The following is a 24,631-nucleotide window of genomic DNA, read 5'->3' as shown; positions in this document are numbered from 1 at the left end:
AACTTCTGACCCACTGGAATTGTGATATAGTGAATTAAAAGTGAACAATTGTTGGAGAAATTACTTGTGTCATGCACACAGTCGATGTCCTAAATGACTTTCCAACACTATAGTTAATATGCTAACATGAAATCTGTGGAGTGGTTAAAAATGAGTTTTAATGACTTCAACCTAAGTGTATGTTAACTTCCGACTTCAACTGCATAGCAAAGCAAAAGTGATAAACAGTACATGTTCATCAAACCGTACAAATTTACACAAGGATAGCCATAATGCACAACCCTTTCATAAAGAGTTACTTCGTATTTTTACACCCAGATCCGCTTCGCTGCTCATCACAAATCCTGTCCTCAACCCCCCCCCCCCCCCCAAAATCTCACTCTGCCTCGCAATCAAACCAGTCTACATCCGGGATTGCCTACGCTGTATGCGAGTTTGCATGTATGTATGTATATGCATACTTCTCATAGTCTATATTTATATGCATTACTGTTCTCACTTTCTCATAACAAACACTTTGCAAAAACAAATTATATTTCATAAAAACAACATACAAAAATGCCAAGTTAAAATCTGCATGAGGCAATTAGATGTATTTGACACTTTGATGTGACACAAAGATTGAATGACGTAAAATGGTAAGATTAAAAAACACAGGGCCAAGTGACTTGAAACAATTTAGGAAACATTGGGTAGCACTGCTTTGGAATACAGCTTCTTTAATTTTTGATGTCAGGATAAGGAAAAAGTGAGGAAGAATTTTTTGTGGATTTGGAACTGGCTACAGGGTAGAAAGAACACAAAGGGTAGTAGGAGGGATATTATCTGAGCAAGGAACTGTGGTAAGTGGAGTCCCATACAAATTGGTGTGGGGCCCATTTATATCAATGACCTTCACAGGAACATAGAAAGTACATTAGTCAAATTTGTAGATGATACAAAACTGGGACACCCTGCTAATAATTTGGAATGTACTAAAGTAATCCAAGAAGATTTAAACAAACTCCAGAAGTGGGTGCCAGGTGCAAATTAAATTCAATATAGCCAATATTCAATAAGACTCTGGAAATAGGACAGAAGGACAACCAAATTAATTCCTGGTTTGAAAGATAAAGGCTATGAGGAAAGACTTAAGATGCTTAATCTCTTCAAGTTTAGTGAATGGAGACTTAGGGGTGATCACAAAGACGAGGATGAGCCTACACCCGGGGCTTCTCCTGCTCTTGTTATGACAAACGGAGTTGGCTAGCTGGATGTGGTGTAAGGAATGCCTTTCATTGCTTTCCCTGTTTGCTATTTCAAAGTGTCGGCACCGAAGCGTTGTGGACAACGACGGGGGTACAAGACCTATAACATCTTTCTGAAAAATGCAAACGGTACGAAAGTAGCCGCAGCCATCTAGACAATAGTATGAGACTAGATTTCTTTGGCAGGTTTAGCATTGCTGAACAGCTAGATGAAGGCTACAGGATTGGAATTAGAAGGCACAACGAAGAGGTGACAAAATCGACACATCCTGGCCAGAATAATAGACTGTGTGAAATTTTGTAGAGCCTTTGAGTCGGCTTTGCATGGCCATGATGAGAGTGAGAGCTCCGATAATCCCGGGATATTCCATGGATTGGTGAATTTTGTTACTTCCTTTAAACTTCAGCATTCACATATTCACATTTTGTCCAGCAGATGGCAGCAGAAGGCTCTCTAAATGACCTTGGAGTTAGCTAATGTTTTCCTATTCTTTTTATGACTTCATAGAATGTAGCAGTGGCAGTAAAAATGACTTTAGTAGCTGAGCTGTTGCCTGTTGGTAACTTTAGGTGATGTTGGTGAAATGGCTTTTTGTCATCTCTACATATTATTTTATATTATTAAGGAGGGCAAAATATGTTCAAGTAGTGCTACTGACCAGTGTTTAGGCAACATTACAGTGTGTTGTGTTGTTTTTAGATTTATTTATTTATTTTTTAGCTGAGCTATGAAGTTCTGCTTCAGTTTGTTTGTCCCCCCTAAAACTGCGCTCCCCCCAAAAAAACTTTCACCAGCCACCACTGGTGATTGGCCGGGAGTGCAATGGGCAGTGTTTCAGGTGGTCTGCAAAATCTGAACTGAGAACTGGCCACCTTTTTCTTTCTTCTTCAAGTATTATTACTATTATTATGTTATTTTCTCATAGTGGTTTTATTTATTTTTGGCCTGTTTATCTTTATCACGGTTGACTTCATGTGAATTCTCTTAATATGGTGTAGTGAGGTTTATTCAGATGAATGGAGTTCAACATCCAATCAGAATTCGGTATGTCATTAGAGCCCAACTGAAATAACATAGACAGGACAATCGTTTGGAAATAAAGGACATACATTTATTGGTTATGATAATGAATATGTGGATAGACTAACTGAATACAAATGATTTGCATAATAGGAAGAATAATATTATTCTTATGAGGAATGATAATTCTGCGACGGCTAAACTTAGAGGTTAGCAGTACTCCCATTTAACAAAGGTTAATTTGACACACTACTCTATGTTACGTGGTTAATGTATCTAATCAGAATCATATAGTTTTAACAACGTAAAACTACAAGGTCAGGGAATTTGGTATTCCCGACCAACATATCCACAACAAACAAAACACAACAACAAACAGCACTAAAATAACCTATTTCATTTTATCCTATAGTTTGAGGTCAGTGTTAAATAAAATGTGTTTCAATACTTAATGGTGATAATAAGGGAGGCCAGTCCCTAATTCATTAGGCTTGGTCAGCTCGTCAACTGGTCCCAGGGTCCGTAGCAGGAGCACAGAGCTTGGGAAATTTCTTCTGTGAAGTCGGAGTCAAGATGGGTTCCAGTCAAGACGACCTGGGATGTGCACTAATCTTCTGAGATACGGAGGAAAAGTCTGAAGATACTTTTCCGGAAACAGCTGTCAATGGTAAATAGACTAGCTTGGTTAATTTCACAGACGGTGGCAGGCTAACTCAGGCAAGTCTCCAGCGAGGTACAAGTTGGGAAGCACAGCAATGTCCTTAAGGAGATGTGTCTGGTCGGTTAGACAATGCCTCACCTCAGAGCATAAGTTGTTAGGTTTATTGATTAGTTTTATGCTCAAAAGTCACTGATGCGATGGAACCTCACGTGTGAGCTCTGTAATGTGATTGGTTTATTATTTTGGTCTCACAAACATTTGATTGGCTTGTGGTATTGGAGTGGTCAATGAAACATGGATAGATAGACCACTGATTTCTGCGTTAATGTTTAAGCTTGTTAAATCAGGCTCCCCATTTCTTCAAAAAGGGGGTGTTCCTTGCCTTAAGCTCTGTGTTTAGGTGTTTAGGCAGAGAGTTTATTGCAGGGTAACAAGAGGAAGGGGACAGGCATATCCTTATTCCTTAGTTGATCAAAAAAGTTAATAATGGACATGACTCATTAGAGCCAGTCCCCTGGTCAGGGAGCCAGAGGCCCCCAAATTCCTGTGTATAGTTATATATTGTTACAACAGCTATTAAATACAGTGCCTTAGGAAAGTATTCAGACCCCTTCACTTTTTCCACATTTTGTTACGTTACAGCCTTATTATAAAATTGATTTAATTAATTTTTATTCTCATCAATCTACACACAATACCCCATAAGGACAAAGTGAAAACAGGTTTTCAGAAATTTTTGCTAATTTATTAAAAATAAAAAACTGAAATATCATATTTACATATTCAAACCCTTTACTCAGTACTTTGTTGAGGCACCTTTGGCGGCGATTGTAGCCTTGAGTCTTCTTGGGTATGATGCTACAAGCTTGGCACAACTGTATTTTGAGTATTTCTCCCATTCTTCTCTGCTGATCCTATCAAGCTCTGTCAGGTTGGATGGGAAGTATTGCTGCACAGCTATTTTCAGGTCTCTCCAGAGATGTTCGATCGGGTTCAATGCCAGGCTCTGGCTGGACCACTCAAGGACATTCACAGATTTGTCCCGAAGCCACTCCTGCATTGTCTTGGCTGTGTTCTTAGGGTTGTTGTCCTGTTGGAAGGTCAATCTTCGCCCCAGTCTGAGGTCCTAAGCACTCTGGCGCAGGTTTTCATCAAGGATCTGTACTCTGCTCCAATCATCTTTCCCTAGATCCTGACTAGTGTTCCAGTTCCTGCCTCTGAAAAACATCCCCACAGCATGATGCTGCCACCGCCATGCTTCACTGTAGGGATGGTATTAGCCAGGTCATAAGCGGTGCCTGGTTTCCTCCAGACATGATGCTTGGCATTGTGGCCAAAGTTCAATCTTGGTTTCATCAGACCAGAGAATCTTGTTTCTCATGGTCTGAGAGTTCTTTAGGTGCTTTTTGGCAAACTCCAAGCAGGCTGTCATGTGCCTTTTACTGAGGAGTGGCTTGAGTCCTTCTGGAAGGTTCTCCCATCACCACAGAGGAACTCTGGAGCTCTGTCAGAGTGGTCATCTGGTTCTTGGTCACCACCCTGACCTAGGCACTTCTCCCTCGATTGCTCAGTTTAGTCGGGCAGCCAGCTCTAGGAAGAGTCCTGGTGGTTCCAAACTTATTCCATTTAAGAATTATGGAGGCCACTGTGTTCTTCGGGACCTTTAAAGCTGCAGACTTTTTTTGTACCCTTCCCCAGATTTGTACCTTGACACAATCCCGTTTTGGACGTCTACATACAAGTCCTTCTACTTCATGGCTTAGTTTTTGCTCTGACATGCACTATCAACTGTGGGACCTTATACTAACAGGTGTGTGCCTTTCCAAATCATGTCCAATCAATTGAATTTATCACAGGTGGACTCCAGTCATGTTGTAGGAACATCTCAAGTATGATCAATGGAAACATTACATTACAGGCATTTAGCAGACGCTCTTATCCAGAGCGACTTACACAACTTTTTGCATTGTATCCATTTATACAGCTGGATATATACAGAGGCAATTCAGGTTAAGTACCTTGCTCAAGGGTACAATGGCAGTGTCCTACCCAGGAATCGAACCTATGACCTTTCGGTTACAAGCCCAATTACTTACCCACTGTGCTACACTGCCGGAAACAGGATTCACCTGTGCTCAATTTTGAGTGTCATAGGAAAGGGTCTGAATACTTATGTAAATGTAATATTTCAGTTTTTTATCTTTAATAAATTTGCCAAAATCTCTAAAAACTTGTTTTCGCTTTGTCATTATGGGGTATTCTGCGTAAATTGATGAGAATAAAAATGAATTTAATCAATTTTAGAATAAGGCTGTAATGTAACAAAATGTGGAAAAAGTGAAGCAGTCTGAATATTTCCGAAGGCACTGTAATAAAGTCAGCTACCAACTTTCACCTAAAGAAGAACCAACTCAATCGTGAACAACCCACCATTGTTTTTGTTGTTTGCCAACTACCAGTAAACATCAGAAAAAGATGGAGGAGGAGGATGAAGAGAAGAAGACCGCTAACATAAACACCTTTTAAGGAAAACTGTCTGTGTATTCACCAATATTCACATTTCTACTTTGCATCGCGATTACAGACACAGAAGTCGATGAACTCTTGGGTAAAATCCCACCCCTCTCTATGGTGAACAGTTTCTTGCCCCACCTTCAAGTTTAGCTACTTTGGAAAAGGCATGAACAAAACACTGTGTGATGTGGTCAGACAATGCGCCATATGAACCAGTTCGTTTGAAGCATCCTGAAGCCTTAAGCCCACCAGGCACAGTCACAAGCATCTACATCCACAAAAAACTATTTTATATTTTAGGTGCAACAAAAACTTTGACTTCCACTGTAGGCAAACTCCCAAGGATTACCTTTAAGAAGAGACCACAATTAAGCCTGCAGTCAAAAGGGTTTGAGAATAGTAACCATTAGTAACTAGCTAAGGGGTTAAAATAAGGGGCATGAAACAGCATAATTGTATATACTATTTCTGGGCCCTTCCCCTGTTTGGTTGACCTGCCAGTCTGTTGCTCTGGGGTTGCATCTCTAAGGTTGTACTGTACCTTTCACATCAACATTTGATTAATAACAAATAAAACCCAACTGTTCTTGTATTAAATACATTTATGGATATACGCTGTGAATAGAAACCAACTGCAAACTTTGTCACTCTTATTACCTGAGTCAATTCTTCAAGATCTTGGTGTTGTTTCAGCTGGTTCTGCAGTTGTGTCAGAGGCATTGAAGACTGCATTGCATGTGGAGTCCTAAGCTGTATGGGTGTCAGGGTACTCTGTCTTGTTTCTGGGTCTCCAGATGTTGTTGTCGAGGCTGGTTGCACAAAGTGCAGGTATGGGGTAGGTAGAGGTCCAGAAAGTTCATTAAGTTCCTCCTCAGAGTTGAGCAACACTGTGCCAATGCATTCTTTTTGCTCTGTATCATGACCTGCATATAGGAAAGATGGCAAACAAGTTAAGTGCATTACACAAGGTCATGAGCAATTTCTCATGAAGCAAACTGGTTACCTTAAAAGCTGATAAAAACATTTCTATATTTGACCACTGAGGCAGGATTTCAAACGTATTATACTTTTTTGTAAAATGGCTAGTTAGGGATCCAAGCAGCGAAGATGCTGGAACCGTATTGTTTTTGTTCCATGTTTTATGATTATTATTATTATTATTATTATTATTATTATTATGGATGCAATCAGCAAAGCTGCTTAGAGCCCTATTGTTTTTTTATTTTTATTATTAGGGGTCCAAGCAGAGAAGCTGCTGGAACCCGATTGTTCTTCTTCTTCTTCTTCTTCTTTTTCTTATTATCCGCCATAAAAGTGTTCACACATCATAAAGCAAAGCAATTGGCAGGTAGGTTCCCATTCCCAAACAAATTTGGCAGGTACGTAGGTTCTCATTTCCACCCATTACTCAGGTAAGAAAATGTACACAAATTGGCCTGATGGTGGCGCTACAGGAAGAAAGTGAAATACCTTTTGAACCATTTTGACCTACTGTCAAAAACTATTTCCCTCAGATTCCCTGGCTCATAACAAACAAATTTGCCTCAAAGATCATTAAAGTCCACGATATTGGATTTTTTGCCATTTTTAATTTTTTGAAAAACATTTAACGCAATGCCCCTTGTGGACAGCACGCCATCCCATCCCCATACAAGAAAGCATTACATACTGTAGAGTACAGAAAACATAATTGTGTTCATTATTACACAATTATGGATACCACATTGTCTGATAATGTTTTTGCATTCTTTTAAAATCTGATATCAATTTTTCATCTTAAACCTCCGTAAGGTGCATATTTATATTCTTTATCATGGACAAAAGGCATTTTATTCATTTTTGGAGAGATTTTGGATATTTTTCAGGACCCCTAGTTATTTTAGACCACTGTACTGCCGAAAAGCTTGTATTTCCCACTTGAAAATGATGCAACAGTTAGTTTCTTGAGTCAAAACATTTGATTTGTTATGAAACACATGATTATGTTGTGATTTACAAAAATGCATAATTTAGACATTTTACCATAATTTGGAGACACTGCTTAGTTTTTGCTTCATAGATCTTTAGTAGTTCTACATATCTACCATTAAATTTCATGAACTTGTGGTCAAGGGGTTTTTGATCCAGGGCATGTATAGTTTAACCTGTTGTATATACGGGATCTCTCAGCATTTAATTGCAAACTAAAAAGTAGCAAATTCATTTTTGCTTTTTTACCTAGACAATTGCATTTGTGGCACTTTATTTCTTCCTAAATTATGAATATAAACTGATTTATGTTGTAAATTTTACAAATGTCTTGGTTCATTTACGTCATTTTTCAAGTATCTGTGATGCTTACATCTGGAGTTATAAAGCTTTAAATAGGGTACCCCCTAAATAGGCAGGGATTAGCCAGATTTGGCATGTGCGCAAAGGGGTTAAAAAAATCTCCTCCTAGACTGTTTTATGTATCTACATGAAACTTGCATCAATTTGTGCACGACATGGTGCTCTTTATTATAAATAAAGTTGATACTCCAAAAAACAGACTGAAACCATACAGTACTGTCACAATTGAGGCAATTGGTGGTGCTATAGAACACAACTTTTATTCTTTTTTAATTAATAAATACCTGAAAAATCAGGGCGGCATGGCGGTGCAGTGGGTAGCATTGTCGCCTCACAGCAAGAAAAATTGGGGTTCAAATCTCAGCTTTGGCCTTTCTGTGTGGAGTTTGCATGTTCTCCCCATGTCTGCATGGGTACTTCGGTTTCCTCCTACAGTCCAAAGACATGCTAGTTGGAGACTCTAAATTGCCCATAGGTATGAGTGTGAGTGAACGGTGAGTAATTGGTGTGTGCCCTGCGATAGATTGGCAGCCTATCCAGGGTATATTCCTGCCACTCGCCCAATTCACGTTGGGATAGGCTCCAGCACCCCCTGCGACTCTGCTCAGGGTAAATCGGTATAGATTATGGAAGGATGAAAAATCATTGTTGTGTTATAGATGTTTAAGACTTGCTGTAGTGATCAACTTTTTTTGTTGAAGCCATCTTAGATTACTACCATTTTAGAAATGCTATTAGCCTCTGCACTCCATTTTGGCTTAACCACATGGCTGAGACCAATGAAATATGGTATTCTCGTAACTACCCGAGTGGCCTTACCTTTAGTAAATATTTATGGGTATATGGCAATTGCTCTCCAATCAGTTTTTGACATCTTTTAAAAGAATATAGTCTTTTAAAAGAATACATTGTTTGTGATGCATTTCTGTTTCTGTTTCTTTTATTTAAAGAAAACCTTGCATTCAGAGCTCCCGTTTGCTCTTAGCAGAAACTAAAATGTGGCAACACGCGTATATATTTTATTTCAGCGCAGTTTTTGCTGTGTATATATTTAGACCTAAATTTTCCCAAAGGCACACTGATGTACATTACAGTTTGTATGTGTTTTTACTTAAGTGCACTGGATTATGTCATATCACATACTGTAACTTGGCAGACTATATAGTTTGTTAAAGCAATTCTCTGCAAATTTTAGTCTGAAGTAAATATTACTAAATATGCCAGTACCCAGCCCTAGGATATACACTGCCTGACCAAAAAAAAAGTTTCCATTTGGAAAATGGACAGTGCCCACTGTACAAGCCTCTGGAGGCAGTGTTATGATCTGGGGTTGCTTCAATTGATCAGGTCTAGGCTCAGCAACGTTATGCAGCAATAAAATGAAGTCAGCTGAGTCCCTGGATGTACTGAATGACCAGGTTATCCCATCAATGGATTTTTTCTTCCCTGACGGCACGGACATATTCCAGGACGACAATGCCAAGATTCACCGGCTCAAATTGTGAAAGAGTGGTTCTGGGAGCATGAGGAATCATTTTTCACACATGAATTGGCCACCACAGAGTCCTGACCTTAACCCCATTGAAAGTCTTTGGGATGTGCTGGAGGAGACTTTACGGAGTGGTCTGACTCTCCCGTCATCAATACAAGATAATGCAATTCTGGACGGAAATAAATGTTAGGACGTTGCATAAGGTTGATGAAACAATGCCGCGACGAATGCGCGCCGTAATCAAAGCTAAAGGCAGTCTAACGAAATATTAGTGTGCGCAATTTTTTTTTGGCCAGGCAGTGTAGTATTCCACACAATACATTAATAGCTGTTTTTTTGGTGGTGTTCTGATGTGTTGAATGATGTTTAAGGAGTTTATTGAGTTCTTTTAAGCTAACATCATATCTACAGTACATGTACTGTGGCTCACACCTGGTTAAAAAAACTAGCCACATACCTCTTCCTCCTGAAGATGACAGGCACACTGGATCATAAATTCCCTAATTTAGACAAGTGTTTATTCTGGTCTTTCTTGCCTGTGTGCAACTAATAAACTTTAATTTCTTCCACCAAATATACATAAGTCGCTTGCTTCATTTCCATATCATATTAAAACAAAGAAAGCCTTACATCAGTGACTTTGGAGCAGCAATTGCTAGAAAACTGATATATGATTGAACTTTCATTTCTATTGTAAGAGGGGATTCAAACTGGGACCCAGAAAAGGCTGGCATTTGAACGAGCCTGCAGGCTGGGACTCATCCTATACTTCAAAGAACCCGAGAGCCGTGTGGTAAAACAATAAGTTACTCAGACTTCCTATGGATGAGCAGGCCATTTGGCTCTCTGGAATTTTGCCATCTGGACACAACTAAGATAAGGGGAACTAGTCTCTTTGTCTGTGGTTGTGGGTGTGTGTGTTTTGGGGCCATAAAGGGTGAAAAGATCATCAGGCCTCTGGCAAAATGGTGGGGCAACTGCTCTTAACAGTACCACAGTGCCCTTATGTGGGCCCCTCTGCCATTACACTTTTTATTTCTTTTCTGGATCTGGACTCTAAACCATCTGTTTGTCATATTCAAAAACCCCGTAAAACCTTACAAACCATGCACATGTTTTCATTATATTACTGTATTATGCCTTATGTAGTAATAACATGGATTGCATGTAAAATGGTTCAACAAAAGGGTATTTTCATGACAACTGCGCCATAATATTACCTCCACTTGACATGTTTGGTATAGACGTATTCAGGGAAATTCAAACAACTGAATGAAATATGTTTCATACCAAATAGAATTTGAAAAAACATAGTTTCAGAAACTCAGGGAAAAACTATCACAATGGATGTCCTCTCTGGTAATCATCTCCTTTTCCCAATTTCCCCACTAATTGTTTTAACAGCAGCCTCCAAATGGTGGGGGCCGAAATTCCAGATTTTATCATTCGTCCAGGTTAATTTATGGCAATGCTGCCTAAACCAAACGCGGGATTTGGCTTAAAAGGAAGGGAGACAAAGCAATCTAGGAAGATCGTAATCGACTTCCCACATTGCACATACTCTGTGCTCTGTGTGTAGATGCACAAGGAAGATCGTAATCGACTTCCCACATTGCACATACTCTGTGCTCTGTGTGTAGCTAGACAAGGAAGATCGTAATCGACTTCCCACACTGCGCATGCTCTGTGATTTCGTGTGTAGCTGAACAGGCTGGGTAAGAACTTTTTACTCTGTATTTATGTTTTTAAACCTTCCATATTTATAATTGATTGTGAATTTGAAGCTAATGACCTACCTGCCTGTTAAATAAATTCTTCTTATTTTTAACTTGCGTGGTCTTCATGACTCTAATCCATTTTATCTTCTTTTCAGCCAAAATTCTGATTAAATACTCAGGGGGACAATTATGACTAGGACCTACTTATCAGGGGTCTAGTACAGCGAACATCTTTAGTGAGGTCTTCAAGTTAGATAGGCGACCACGATCTGCCCGCTAACTTGGATTGGTGGTATTGGTTCTGGTGTTTTGGCTTAAGAGGACCCATGGGCGTTATACGCCGGTTCTTGTCAACTTCGCCTTAAGGAGCCCGATAGATACACACTGTCCTGGGCTCATAACTATCTATGCACAAAGGAAGGCATGTATTATGGTGGTCAGCCTCCTACCCTCTGGGTCCTTCACCGAACTGAGATTTAACAATAGTGCTAAACCCGGGAGCATATATTGAGGAATGATGGCACAAGATAGAGTCGAGTGTAACCACTCCCAAGTTCCACGTATAGTTAAACCCAAATTTTAAATTATAATTTCATTTGGAGTCAGATTATCACGAGGGTAAAACCTAGTAACTGTTACGCTTACTTGCTGTGGTCATGGATATATTTGATGTGTTGTTCCGCGCATTTTTGAATATTCTGATGCTCCCATTGGAATATTGACAGTCCGGCGACAGATCAGATATATCTCTGATGACAGCATAGCCCCGTTTGCGAACGAAGAGTAACCAGAATCCGACTGGTCCGTTTCAGGCCAGTCTTAAGCGGAATATGAAGCAGCGCCTTCATTTCTGACCCGCGGCGACGGAACCAGTGCATTCTTAAGTGTAATTGTGCCCTGTTCTTACGAACAGAGGAAAAATAACCAACATCTCCGTTTTGACTCACACCAGCCAAAGGAAAACACGCGGTGCCTTCCCCTCCAGCTACAAACCCTCATTGGTCTAGCTGTGAGGTGTTTACACTATATAATACTGCAATGACAGGACACCCTCATGATGCAGTTTCATCATAGCAAGCTAACGTGAGGAACACAATGGAAACTTCAGTGCATAGATTCAACTACATGAAAGATTACAAATAGTTAAAAAACGAAGGCACCTACTGCAATATGAAAAACATAATCAGTGAGCCCCATACTGTTTGGAACAAAATCATATTCTGTCTTGATTTGGTTCTGTACTCAACAATTTTAAATTTGCAATCAAACAGTTAATGTGTGGTTAAATTCTCAGCTTTTATTTGAGGGAATTTTTCTGCATGGTTTTACCATGTAGAAATTACAGAAGTTTGTATACATAGCCCCCCATGTCAGGGCACCATAATGTTTGGGACATACTACTGTAATGTAAGTGAAAGTAGTCATGTTTAGTCATATTTGTTGCATATCCTTTGCATGCTTGAAGACTATGACTCATAGGGCTCTATCTTACACCCGGTGCAAAGCGGTGGCAAGCGCAACACAAGTGTCTTTGCTAGTTTCAGACCGACGCAGTTGTCATTTTCCCGTCCGGCGCCCACGTTGTTTAAATAGCAAATGTACTTCCGCCTATCTGAGTGCCCATGGATGTGTTGGTCTTAAAATGAGGTGTGGTCAGGCGCATTGTTCGCACATTGCTATCTTGAGGCAGCAGAAAGCGATTGCGCGTTTGACCAACAAAAACCTGGTCTTAAGTCAATGGCGTGGTATTTTACTGTTATTTTAAGGGCACATTATTAAGATAGTAATATGAGCCTACATAGGCGGGTGCACAAAACATGTCATAATGGTTAGTCATAATATTTATCAGAATTATCCACCCAATCCGCCAAGGTGCAAGCGCATCTGGTTTATAAAGGGAATGGGGGATGACACTCTGATTGGTTTATTTCATGTTACGCCCAAAACACACCTATGATTAATAAAGAGACTAAGTACAACCCCTTTGAACCATGCATCTTACTTTGCCCTGACTATCCTCCGTTGAACTAGCAAAAGTGGATTTGGACACTCCCTGAATGCACTTGCGCCATGTGCTTTAGACCGTGCGCTTAGATCGTTAAAATATAGCCCATAGACGAAATATGTTCTCTGGTGATGTTCTGCCAGGCATGTACTGCAGCCATCTTCAGCTCCTGCTTGTTTCAGGGGCTAGTTGCCTTAAGTTTTCTCTTCAACATGTGAAACTTATATTGAATTGGGTTAAGATCTGGTGAATGACTAGGCCAGGCAAAGATTTTCCAGTTTTTGGCTTTGAAAAACTCCTTTGTTGCTTTAGCAGTATGTTTGGGATCACTGTCTTGCTGTAGGATGAACCACCATGCAATGAGTTTTGTTTGAACCTGAGCAGATAAGATGTTACTGTATACTTCAGAGTGAATTCTACTGCTGCTAAATGCAGACAGGTAAGCCAGTACCTGTGGCAGCCATACATGCCATACATGTTTCACAGATGAGGGGGGTGCTTTGGATCTTCGGCAGCTCCTTTTAGCCTCAACAATTTGCTCTTGCCATCACTCTGATACATGTTAATCTTGTTTTTATGTGTCCATAAGACATTACTCAAGAATTCTGCAGGCTTTAGAGGCACTTCTTCTCCATCCTGTTTTTGTGGCCTACTAGTAGTTTGTATCTTAGAGACGGAGTAGAGACGGAGTGTAGCACAGTGGGTAAGGAACTAGACTTGTAACCAAAAAGTCGCAGGTTCGATTCCCGGGTAGGACACTGCCGTTGTACCCTTGAGCAAGGTACTTAACCGAAATTGCTTCAGTATATATCCAGCTGTATAAATGGATACAATGTAAAATGCTATGTAAAAAGTTGTGTAAGTCGCTCTGGATAAGAGCGTCTGCTAAATGCCTGTAATGTAATGTAATGTATCTTGCAGTGTAGCCTCTGTGGTTGTATTTGTGGCTTTGGTGGACAGTAGTCACACACACATCCATACCTGCCTCCTGAAGAGTGTTTCTGATTTGTTGGAAAGGGGTTTCGAGGTTTTTCTGATAATTATGCGAAGAATTCTTCGGTCATGAACTGTAGAACTGTAGAGATCTTGCTTGGCCTCCCAGTCCCTTTGTGATTACGGAGCTCACCAGTGCTCTCTTGATTCTTAATGATGTTCCAAACAGTGGTGGAAAGAGTGAGGAGTTTGAAAAAGTTTGTTACAGGCTAATATCATGCTTTCAAGCGCGTATTGACACTATTTTGGGCTTTTGTTTAAACAAAACCCCCATATTACAAGTAAGCATCATATACTACTTTCTCCGAATTACTCGCCAAAGTTAATTGTAAATCGAAAGAAGCGAACAACTAAAGAAAATACGGCAAGAGCGCATCATGGCTTCCATTCCCTGCACCGTTTGTTGCATGTTTAGCCTTAGCTCTGCTGACAATTTTAAGAGTAATGGTATTTGTACTGTCAGCTTAATTTAGAATTGGCACAGAAAATAGCTGAGTTAGAGACCCGCATCCGGACATTATATCAGATTCAGGACAGCGAGACTTTCTTAGACTCCCTTTTACCCGAGCCGGACGCTAGTTAAATGCGAGTGTTTCTTCGCCACTAGTGTCCTCGCTGCAGGACGATTTTATCACGGTACCAAAGAAACATAGATGCTGGCCCAGGGCCGCCGAGCACCACCCAACTTGCGTTTCCAACCGCTATTCCCCACTCAGTAACACACCTACTGAGAAAGCCCTGATCATACGGAATAGTATTTTGAGAAACATGAGATTAGAGACACCAGAGACGATAGTACAGTGTATTCCTGGTGCCAGAGCTACCGACATTGAGGCAAATTTAAAAGTGCTGGCTAAAAGTAAACGTAAATACTCTAGGATTGTTATCCACGTTGGCACAAACGAGAACCGATTGAGGCAATCGGAGATCACCAAAAATAATTTTATATCGGTGTGTGCAGTTGCAAAAAGATGTGTCTGGAAGTGGTTTGCTCTGGCCCGCTTCCAGCTCGTAGGAGCGACGAGGTCTACAGTAGGCTATGTTCGCTAAATCTCTGGCTGTCGGAGTGGTGCTCATCTAGTGACATAGGCTTCATTAATAATTGGTCTGATTTCTGGGAAAGGCCTAGCCTACTGAAGAGAGACGGACTCCACCCGAGCTGGAGAGGTTCTTGTGTCCTATCGAACAACATAGCTGCTAGTTTTAGTAAGGCCAGATCCTGACACTCCATCAGGGCGCCGGCCAGGCCGCAGGCTTCTAACCCTACATGTTTGCCTGCTTGTTTCTTTATACCTGTGTCCCAGACATATGGCCCTACGCCTTTGTCTGCAAGGTGCGTTTCAGAGCTAGCCAACAGAAATAGTATTTATCCAAAAGCCCCTTAAATTAATACTTCTGAACTAGAATCTACTATCTGTTATATCGAGACTGTATCTGTTCCACGCGTCTATGCCAAACGTAAAGCTTACCGTGGTCTTGATACTAACCATAGCAAACCATCCTTAAAAATCGGACTATTAAATGTTAGATCACTCGCTCCAAAAGCAGATCTTGTCAACAAATTGATAATAGACCATAATCTCAATGTAATGTGTCTGACCGAAACTTGGTTAAGACCTGATGAATATGTTGCAATTCATGAAGCGTCTCCTGTGGGATTTATAGGTACTCAGGTGTCACGTCAGAGGGGGGGGGGGGGGGGGGGCGTTGCAGCTATTTATCTGTCCATATTGAGTCTAGCGCCTAAGCATGGATACATGTTCTCCTCTTTCAAAGTTCTTATTACTAACTGTGTACAGCCTGATCTAGCTAATAATAGTGCCAGAGGGCAGTCCTTTTTTCTTGTGTCTGTTTACAGGCCACCCGGGCCTTATTCAGATTTTTTAAGGGAATTTTTATCACACCTTGCTATTTCAGCAGATACTTACCAAAACAGATTCCATAAGGCAAGCAAAATCCTAGAATCAAGACTAGATATTGAAAGCTCTTTTATAACTTCAATACGGAAGCAATTGAACACACCTAACTAATAAGAAACAACTGGGAAGTGATTTGTCCCAAAAATGATGGTGCCCTGAAATGTGGTGGGTGGGGGGGGGGGGGGGGGGGGAAGGGGCTATGTATAAATTATTAAGTGCTGTAATTCCTGCATGGTGAAATCAAAATATATGAAAATACCCTTTAATAATAAGAATGTGCATTTTAACCAAATGCAAATGGTTTGATTTAAAATTTTAAAATGTGGAGTACGAAATAAAAAAATATGTCTTTGTCCCAGATTATGGAGCTCAATGTATAACCAAATGATCCAGACTTTGTTGGTGTCTTGTCATGCGTATATTTTGTGAATTTCTAAATCAAAGAAACTCAGTTGCATGAATTTTTACTTGTTACTTTAAAAGTGATTTGACCAGTCAGAACCAGGAGTGTCAATCATTCAATAAAAACTCTTTTTTTCGTGGCATGAAACTATTACGTCCATTCATCATAGCTCAATAATTGTTCAGTTTTTTTAGATACAGCATTGACTAATTCTGAGGGTTTTGAATTTCTTATGCCCTTGATTGAATCTGGCCCTAAGTGTGAAACATGAAATGTCTTGGTAAATTTGTGGTGCACAAGCTGGAGGCAGGAGTGAAAAAATGATCATTTCAATACTTCAAATAAAATTTGTGTGGCAAATTTTTGCAGCACAATCGAGTGTTGCAAGATAAAGTTTGTGGACCCTTTGGAATTACTTGCATTTCTGCATTAATTACTCATTAAATGTGGCCTGATTAATAGACAAACACAATCTGCTTAAACTAATAATATAATTTTTACTACTTTTTGTCAATACTGAATGCATCATTTAAACCAGTGGTTCTCAACTCGGGCCAGAAAGGGCCAGTGTGGGTGCAGGCTTTTGTTCCAACCAAGCAGTTACACACCTGATTCTACTAATCAATCTTTGGAGTCTTTACTAAGGACCTTGATTAGTAGAATCAGGTGTGTAACTGCTTGGTTGGAACAAAAGCCTGCACCCACACCGGCCCTTTCTGGCCCAAGTTGAGAACCACTGATTTAAACATTCACAGTCCAGGTTGGAAAGTATGTGAACTTCTAGGCTAATTACATCTCTGAAAGTTAATTGGACTCAGGTGTTCCAATCAATGAGATGAGATTGGAGATGTGGGTTGGAGGTGCCCTGCCCTATAAAAAAGGCAGACAAGGTTTGGTTGCTGACAGTCTGCTCCTCTCAAGGAACATCTGTTCATGTGAACCATGCTTCAAAACATAGAAGAACTGTAGAGGTGCATAAAGCTTCAAAAGGCTACCAGAGTTCTAATCTCACAAAAAACACTTTTTTCAATGTACAAAAATGGCAAGTTACTCACACATACAAAGCACTGTCTTTAACTCATTCATTCAAACTGGCAAAATCTACGCCTGCCATTAAACATATTGATATCAAAATGAAGCCAAAATTACTGTATTACAAACAATATAGGCTGTATTCCTTGATTGTTTCAAGTCACTTGGCCCTGTGTGTAAAAGCATACAGTACATGGACAGGCCAAACATATGTGTGGATGGGTTTGTAAGAGTCAAGATTGATTGAATAGGTGTCAATATGTCCAATTTGTATGGGTATGTATGTATTTGGCTGGCCAGCCTTTCTGTTGCGTGAATGATTTTATGTTTCTTGGTATAAATGTTTGTTCGTAAATGTGAATGTAACATACTGCGAGGGAAATGTCCCCATGGGGATACAGAAGTATGTATGTATGTACAATATGTATTTTACATGTATATTTGCTACTTATAATAAATACTGCAAGAATTTGTACATTTAATAAAAGGAAGTTGACAAGCAAGTATAAACATGTTTTGTGGAGGAATATGCTTCCTGTAGGTATTCACCAGAAGTTTTGTACATTAATTTAAATGTGTTGCACGAGGCAATTAGAGGTATTTGACACTTTGATGTGACACAAAGTTTGGATGACATTGTGAAATGGTAAGATTAAAAAACACAGGGCCAAGTGACTTGAAACAATTGAGGAAGCATTGGGTAGCATTGCTTTGGAATACAGCTTATATTATTTCAGTGAGACAAGAGCCTATATTGTTTGTAGTACAGTAATTTGGCATCATTTTGATATCAATACTTTTAATGGCAGGTGTAGATTTTGCCAGTTTGAATGAATGAGTTATAGACAGTGCTTTGTATGTGTGAGTAACTTGGCATTTCTGTATGTTGAAAACGTGTTTATTATGAGATATCATTTCTTTTTGCAAAGTGTTTGTTATGAGAAAGTGAGAAATGCGAAGTGACCCTATAAGAAACGGTTGTGGATTATGGCTATCCTTGTGTGAATTTGTACAGTCTGATGAGCGTGTACCTTTACCACTTTCAATTTGCTATATATGTAAAACAGTGGCTGTGACAAAGGGTGCGGTGTTGTAAGTATAAACGCATCAGAAACGCAGCTGAAATATGCCCAGTGTATGTACTCACGAATTTGACAGCCATCCAACGAGCTCTGATTGAATTATCAGCAAGCTCGTAGAATTAGAGCTCCCTAACTTGTGTACCCTTCTGTCCTGCTCTGTTTTCTGTTATTTCGTGGCGATGCAGTTTTAGTGTTTGTAAGGTTTATAAGGCATTTTGATACGTTTATATGCGGGTAGGAGTCCTCTTCGCTGTTTTGCTTAGGTAGATCACTGTTCTTACGTGAGGACTGGAAGTAGTACAACTAGAACACTTGATAGTGGAGAATAGGAGCAGACGCATATGACCCAGCAATCTTTGCATATTATAAAATAGTAATAGTACGAGAGAAATGAGGAGAAATTATGAAATTGAGTAGTTGAAACAATATGTTTTTAGCATAATTGGAATGTAGGTGAAGTTTGACATAATCAGAGACTATAGTGCAAAGTGAATGAAGTGACCATGAGCGAGATGAGTTTCTTTATTGAACGGTATATATAACAGACGGCATAAGGGATCACTCGTTAAAGTAGTGGCTGAAGTAACGTGTGGTATAGTGTAGGAAATCTATTGCACAAATGTACTTTTCTCATGTTCAGTACTAGTAGTTATAATTATTATTGAGTCATGATTTTAAATGTAATGTTTTAATGGGGAGTTGCAGACAGTACACGTGTAGTAATTGTTTGTATGTGGGTAGATAGAGAACAGGACGAGGTAACATGAATGTAGAAACGTGGCGTTTGCTGATAAGTACGTTTTCTACAGTAGCCAAGTGAAGAAATATAGTTAGTAGAAATGGCACAGTGGTCAGCTGGTGTAACTTTTTAAGAAAATCAATACATTTGACGTCATAAAATGCATATGGCTGGCCGTGAGTGACTTTTGGTAAAGCACATATAAGTGTAAGAAAACATTAGTGTAAAATATGAAAATATCTGCCCCAGGGCAAGGCGGGATTCGATCCTTCGGCCTCTGGCTTTCCAGTCTGTAACTTTGGCAGTGCGCCACCGTGACATAGCTATTCTACATGTGAAATGTCTTGGTGAAATGTGTCCATGGTTTTAAAGAAGAACACAGGACAGTAAGCACAGCTGAGCTCCGGTTGAATCCATATGGCCTGGCGATATTGTAGCCGGTTAAGTGAATGTGCAGATGGTATGACATAATGCAGTATGTACGTTCGGTGAACGCTGGGTAGATGCGTTAAAGAAAGTTGTTTCATGCGGGGCTTGAACATGGGAGCCTATGATCCATAGACTGTGACATTGACCACTTAGCCATGAACAGACTAGCTGTTGAGACAGGAAATGTTTCAGAGTAAAAAGATATGCCTATTTTGTGTTTGTATGCAAGATTTTGATTGGCTCGTGTAGGTGAAGGATTTCCCGGTGTCGGTAAAATGTTCAACGGGGAGACATTTTGTTTGTGTGCTAGGCAGCAGGAAGAACGAGAAGGAGAAAACACAAAATCCCCTTAGTTTGGGGTTTTATTGTGTGGACATGTGAAGTTGTTTATGAATTCTTTTTGTTGAAATGGGGTTTTGTTTTTAAGGGCTGAGTGTCTGTGGCTGTTGTGGTTATTTCTGTGGGGAACCCTGAAAAGTGCCAAACTCTCGGTGCTGTATAGATAGGCGTAACTTGGCGGGATGGCATACCCGCCATCCCAATAGCCAGTGTGTTCACCAATCCACTATAAGACTAGTTTTCTACAAATAGAGGAAATTCTGTACTTTTGATACTTTCCCTAGGAGTGGACATCCTGCAAAGATCATGTCAAGAGTGCAGTGTACAATGCTGAAGGAAGTAAAAAAAAAAAAAAAAAACCCTTGAGTAATAGCAAAAGAGCTGAAGAAGTCTCTGTTCATGTGTCAAGAAAAACACTGAACAAGAATGGTATTCATGGGAGAACACCATGGAGGAAACCATTGCTCTCCAAAAAACATTGCTGCATGTGTTAAGTTTGCAAAAGACCACCTGGATGTTCCTCAACGTTTCTGGGACAATGATCTTTGCATGGCTGAGACAAAAGTTGAACTTCTTTGCAGAAATGCACAACCCTATGTTTGGGGGGGGGGGGGGGATCACTGCTCACCAACACCAAAACCTTATCCCAACTGTGAAGCATTGTGGAGGGAACACCACAGCTTGGGGCTGCTTTAATGCCTCAGGGTCTGAACAGCTTGCAATAATTTAGGGAACAAAGAATTCAAAATTGTAACAATACATTTTACAGGAGAATGTCAGGGTAGTGGCCCGTCAACTGAAGCTTAACAGAAGTTGGGTGATGCCACAAGACAAAGGTTTGTGAATGTGGCCCAATGACCCATAAGTAAATCAACAACAGAATTGTTTAAATAGAAGAAAATTCATGTTTTGGAATGGCTAAGTCAGACCTAACCCAATTGAGATGTGGTGGCATGGCCTGAAGAGGGCTGTTCATGCAAGAAATATCAATGAACTGTAGCAGTTTTGTAAGGAGGAATGGTCTAAAATTCCTCCTAACCATCGACCAAGTCTGATTGGCTGCTATAGGAAACATTTGTTGGAAGATATTGCTGCTAAAGAGGTCCTACCAGTTACTAGATTCAAGGGTTCACATACTTTTTCCAGCCTGAACAGTGAATGTTTAGACAATGTGTTCAATAAAGACATGAAAAGTGCAATTGATTGTGTTATTAGTTAAAGCAGAATGTTTTAATGTGTGTCTATTACTGTGACTTAAATGAAGATCAGACTTCATTTAATGAGTAATTAATGCAGAAATCCAGAAATTCTAAGAGTCACAAACCTTTTCTTGCAACTGTATGTGTGTGTGTGTATGTATCTTAAAGGACAGACACTGTTTAAAAGGTAACCTACTTTAATTTCCTGAATCTTCAACTGTATGCACAAGCAGAAAAATGTATACAGCTGAAAGCATGTTAACTGTAAACTATATTCGTCACTGTGGATGAGGATGTCCAGAGAGGAAGAGTGAGAGAGAGTGGGCGCATAAATGGGTTACCTTCTGTTGGCTCAAGACTGGTGCCAGATCTGGTGCTCTTTGCTGTTGCCTGTAAGTCATATTGTCCCAATGTGATATAGTTGAGAGAACTGGCATTACTGCATACACTCCTGTTTCTTCCATTGTTGTCCTGCCGTGTCACAGAGGCTTTCCTGTTAGGTTTTTGGAAAAGCAAAGCAGCCTCATCTTTGTCTTGTGCCCTACAGGGGGTGCTGTTGCTATTTATGACAGCCGACACTCTCAGGGGAACAGACACAGCAAAAGGTTCTGAGATGTTTAGGGCTTTGTGGTAATGCCGAGGGGAAGATTCTGGTGGGAAAAGGCTACCCGGGAAGGCCAGCTTAGAGGAATTGTTAGTGCTGCTGGTATACAGCATCCTTCCATTTACTGGAGAAGTTGGCTGGCAGTTGCTGTCATCACCTTTGAAAACTTTCATTTGTTCTGGCAGAGCTTTATGTAGTGGGGGTCCACCACTCTTTCTGGCTGCTCTGCTTGTGCAAGGGCTGCCCCCTGTTACCCCAAATTCATGGTCCTTCTCATTTAGTTTGTAGGTCGTCCCAGAAGAGCCCAGTGTACAGGATTTGAAGACTGGCATAAATAAGTCATTTCCTCCACTTGGTTGTTTCACTTCATGATCAGTGTCTGTTGTATGAAAGAGGGCAAAAGTTTAGTCTCACCTGATATTTCACACCATATGAATTTAACAGAACAATTAAATCAGATTTTTTTAAAAGACAAAAAAAATTATTCACTATCTAACTGAAGTGTAATCACTGATCCGCTATAACATTGAAATGCAAAGCAACAGTGTAAAAAGCAGGTGGCAGGTCCCCTAGAAGTGCATAGTAAATGAGTTGTGAAAGCTTTCATTTCACATTTCATTTTTTGATGTTACTTTAGGTTTGGACGTAAGCTTACATTGTGCGCTACAGCATACTTCAGATGTACATGCTACTGTAGTCAACACAAATGAACCTCCCCTTACACTACTGAAACCTGAACCACCCCTGTCTAGTTCTAAGTTCACACTTATTATAAAGTTGCACAATATAGTTATGCTTTATTTTCAGACTGCTAGAAAGCAATGCAAATCCCAAATGCAAACTAATATTTCAGTGGGGTTCACTAGAGAGTGATGCAATGTGCACCCCTAGCCATCTGAACCTTCCCATACTCTAGATAAGGCAATCTCAATTACTAGCCACAGCCAGCACAAGCATGATCTGGATTCGATTCGACATGCACTACAGCATGGTGCCTCAGCCAAATGAGCCATCATGTATTTGTGTTGATGGTCTCATGAGTGGCAAAATGATTTGCTATAGCATTGTCCAGGGAAAACATGATTTTGTGGAGAAATCAAATTTGAAGTAACAGTGGCAACAAGCATGATGATTGTTCTGTTACATACATATTGTTTGACATGATTGGTATAATTTGTCAGTTAGGTTAGCTTGCACATTTTTATGTTTTTAGATATTAGTAGGATTGCAGAAAAATTCTGTAAAGGAAAGGTGGTGCTCTGTAAACATTCTGTGTATCACCAATGAGAGAAGGGTGTAAATACTTTTTCAATCATTCATTGGGATAGATCATTTTAACTATGTGATACAAAGAAAGTGTCTTTGATTATTTAATCTTACCTTCCACAGAAAATGAACAGAGGGAGTCCATACTTTTCCTTGTCCGAAAAGGATCTCTCTCTGTCAGTGAGAGGCACACTTGATTACATCTCAATATATTTTAAAAAGCATACGCATTAACAGAATATGGAGAACAACATTTTCACACCATGCAGACTGAGAGGTTCTCAATAAGCAGATTAATTAATATTGGTTTGGGAAATGAACTATAAAAAAGTAAAGATGGCTGATGATTTATCTGATGAAGGCAAAATAGTAGAAGGTAGACAAGGTAATTTTTGAAAGAGAAATACAATTTGTGAATCCAGTTTTGCACATAATTTCAATGTCAATGTCAATGAAACTATTTGGCAACTTTAAAATTCAGCATTTTATATATATTGTTTATATACCATTTGGCACCTTAAATTTAGCATTTTATATATATTGTTATATATATATATATATATATTCAGTGGGCTCCAAAATTACTGGCACCACTGACTGGTAATGCACAAACGATACTTAAAAAAATATAAGCAATATAATTATAGAGAAACTCAAAATACCAACATGTGAGAAATACTGTACTTTATTAATGTTCCAATGGAACCAACCAAAATCATTTATTGATTTAATTAAAAATCTATTTCCTCCAAATCAAGGTTTCATAATTATTGGTACTCCTCATTTAGTACTTAGTGCAACCACCTCTGGCAAGGATAACAGCATGGAGCCTTTTCCTATAATGTTTGACAAGGATAAGGAATGCATTTGGAGGGATTTTGGACCATTCCTCTAGGCAGATCCTTTCAAGATCTTTCACATTCTTGGGTTTGCGCTTATGAACTGCCCTCTTTAACTCAGCCCACAGGGTTTCGATTGGATTGAGGTCCGGCGACTGAGATGGCCATTGCAGAACATTGATTTTGTTGTCACAGAAAAATTTCTGTGTGGATATTGAGGTACGTTTTGGGTCATTGTCTTGTTGGAAAGTCCACCTACGGCCAAGTCTCAGCCTTCTGGCAGAGGCAACCAGATTGTCAGCCAAAATTGCCTGATACTTGGTGGAATTCATTATGCTATCAATCTTAACCAGTGCCCCTGAATTAAAACATCCCCAAAACATCACTGACCCACCACCATATTTCACCGTGGGTATGAGGTGCCTCTCCTTGTATGCATCTCTGTTTCGACGCCAAATATACCGATGGTGTATCTGACCAAAACGTTCAATTTTGGTCTCATCTGACCAGAGCACCCTCTTCCAGTTATAATTTAAATGATGTTTGGCAAACTCCAAGCGCTTGCTTCTGTGTCTTAGCGTCAGAAAAGGCTTTCTTCTGGCAACCCTTCCAAAGAGCCTGTGGTTGTGGAGGTGGCATCTGATGGTTTTTTTTAAACCTGGTGACCCCGAGATGCCACCAAGGCCTGCAATTCTTTCACAGTGATTCTTGGGGATTTTGATGCTTCTCTCACCATCCTCCTCCCTATCCTGGTGGGCAAAATGCATTTGCGTCCTCTACCCGTGAGGTTTTCAACTA

At 39.9% G+C, this 24,631-nt stretch overlaps 1 protein-coding gene across 2 annotated transcripts in view; it reads right to left on the bottom strand.

Moving 5' to 3' along the window:
- The window catches only part of LOC118235584 (rho GTPase-activating protein 31-like), a 221,010-nt gene that overhangs the window by 42,388 nt on the left and 153,991 nt on the right, over positions 1-24,631 (bottom strand). Inside the window, exons 9-12 of one of the 2 annotated variants that reach the window (XM_035433062.1) lie at positions 23,109-23,168; positions 21,466-22,107; positions 6,101-6,366; positions 2,039-2,926 (exon numbers count right to left, since the gene is read on the bottom strand). In XM_035433062.1, coding sequence (XP_035288953.1) covers positions 2,837-2,926; positions 6,101-6,366; positions 21,466-22,107; positions 23,109-23,168 — 1,058 coding nt within the window. In that variant the 3' untranslated portion in view covers positions 2,039-2,836. Of the gene's footprint in view, positions 1-2,038; positions 2,927-6,100; positions 6,367-21,465; positions 22,108-23,108; positions 23,169-24,631 lie in introns of those variants that run through there. The other variant, XM_035433061.1, reaches the window with a different exon arrangement.

This window comes from Anguilla anguilla, chromosome 9, assembly GCF_013347855.1.
Source record: "Anguilla anguilla isolate fAngAng1 chromosome 9, fAngAng1.pri, whole genome shotgun sequence".
Classification (NCBI taxonomy): Eukaryota; Metazoa; Chordata; class Actinopteri; order Anguilliformes; family Anguillidae; genus Anguilla; species Anguilla anguilla.
Note: the sequence above shows the minus strand (reverse complement) of the source record. Positions and strands in the feature narration are given on the sequence as shown.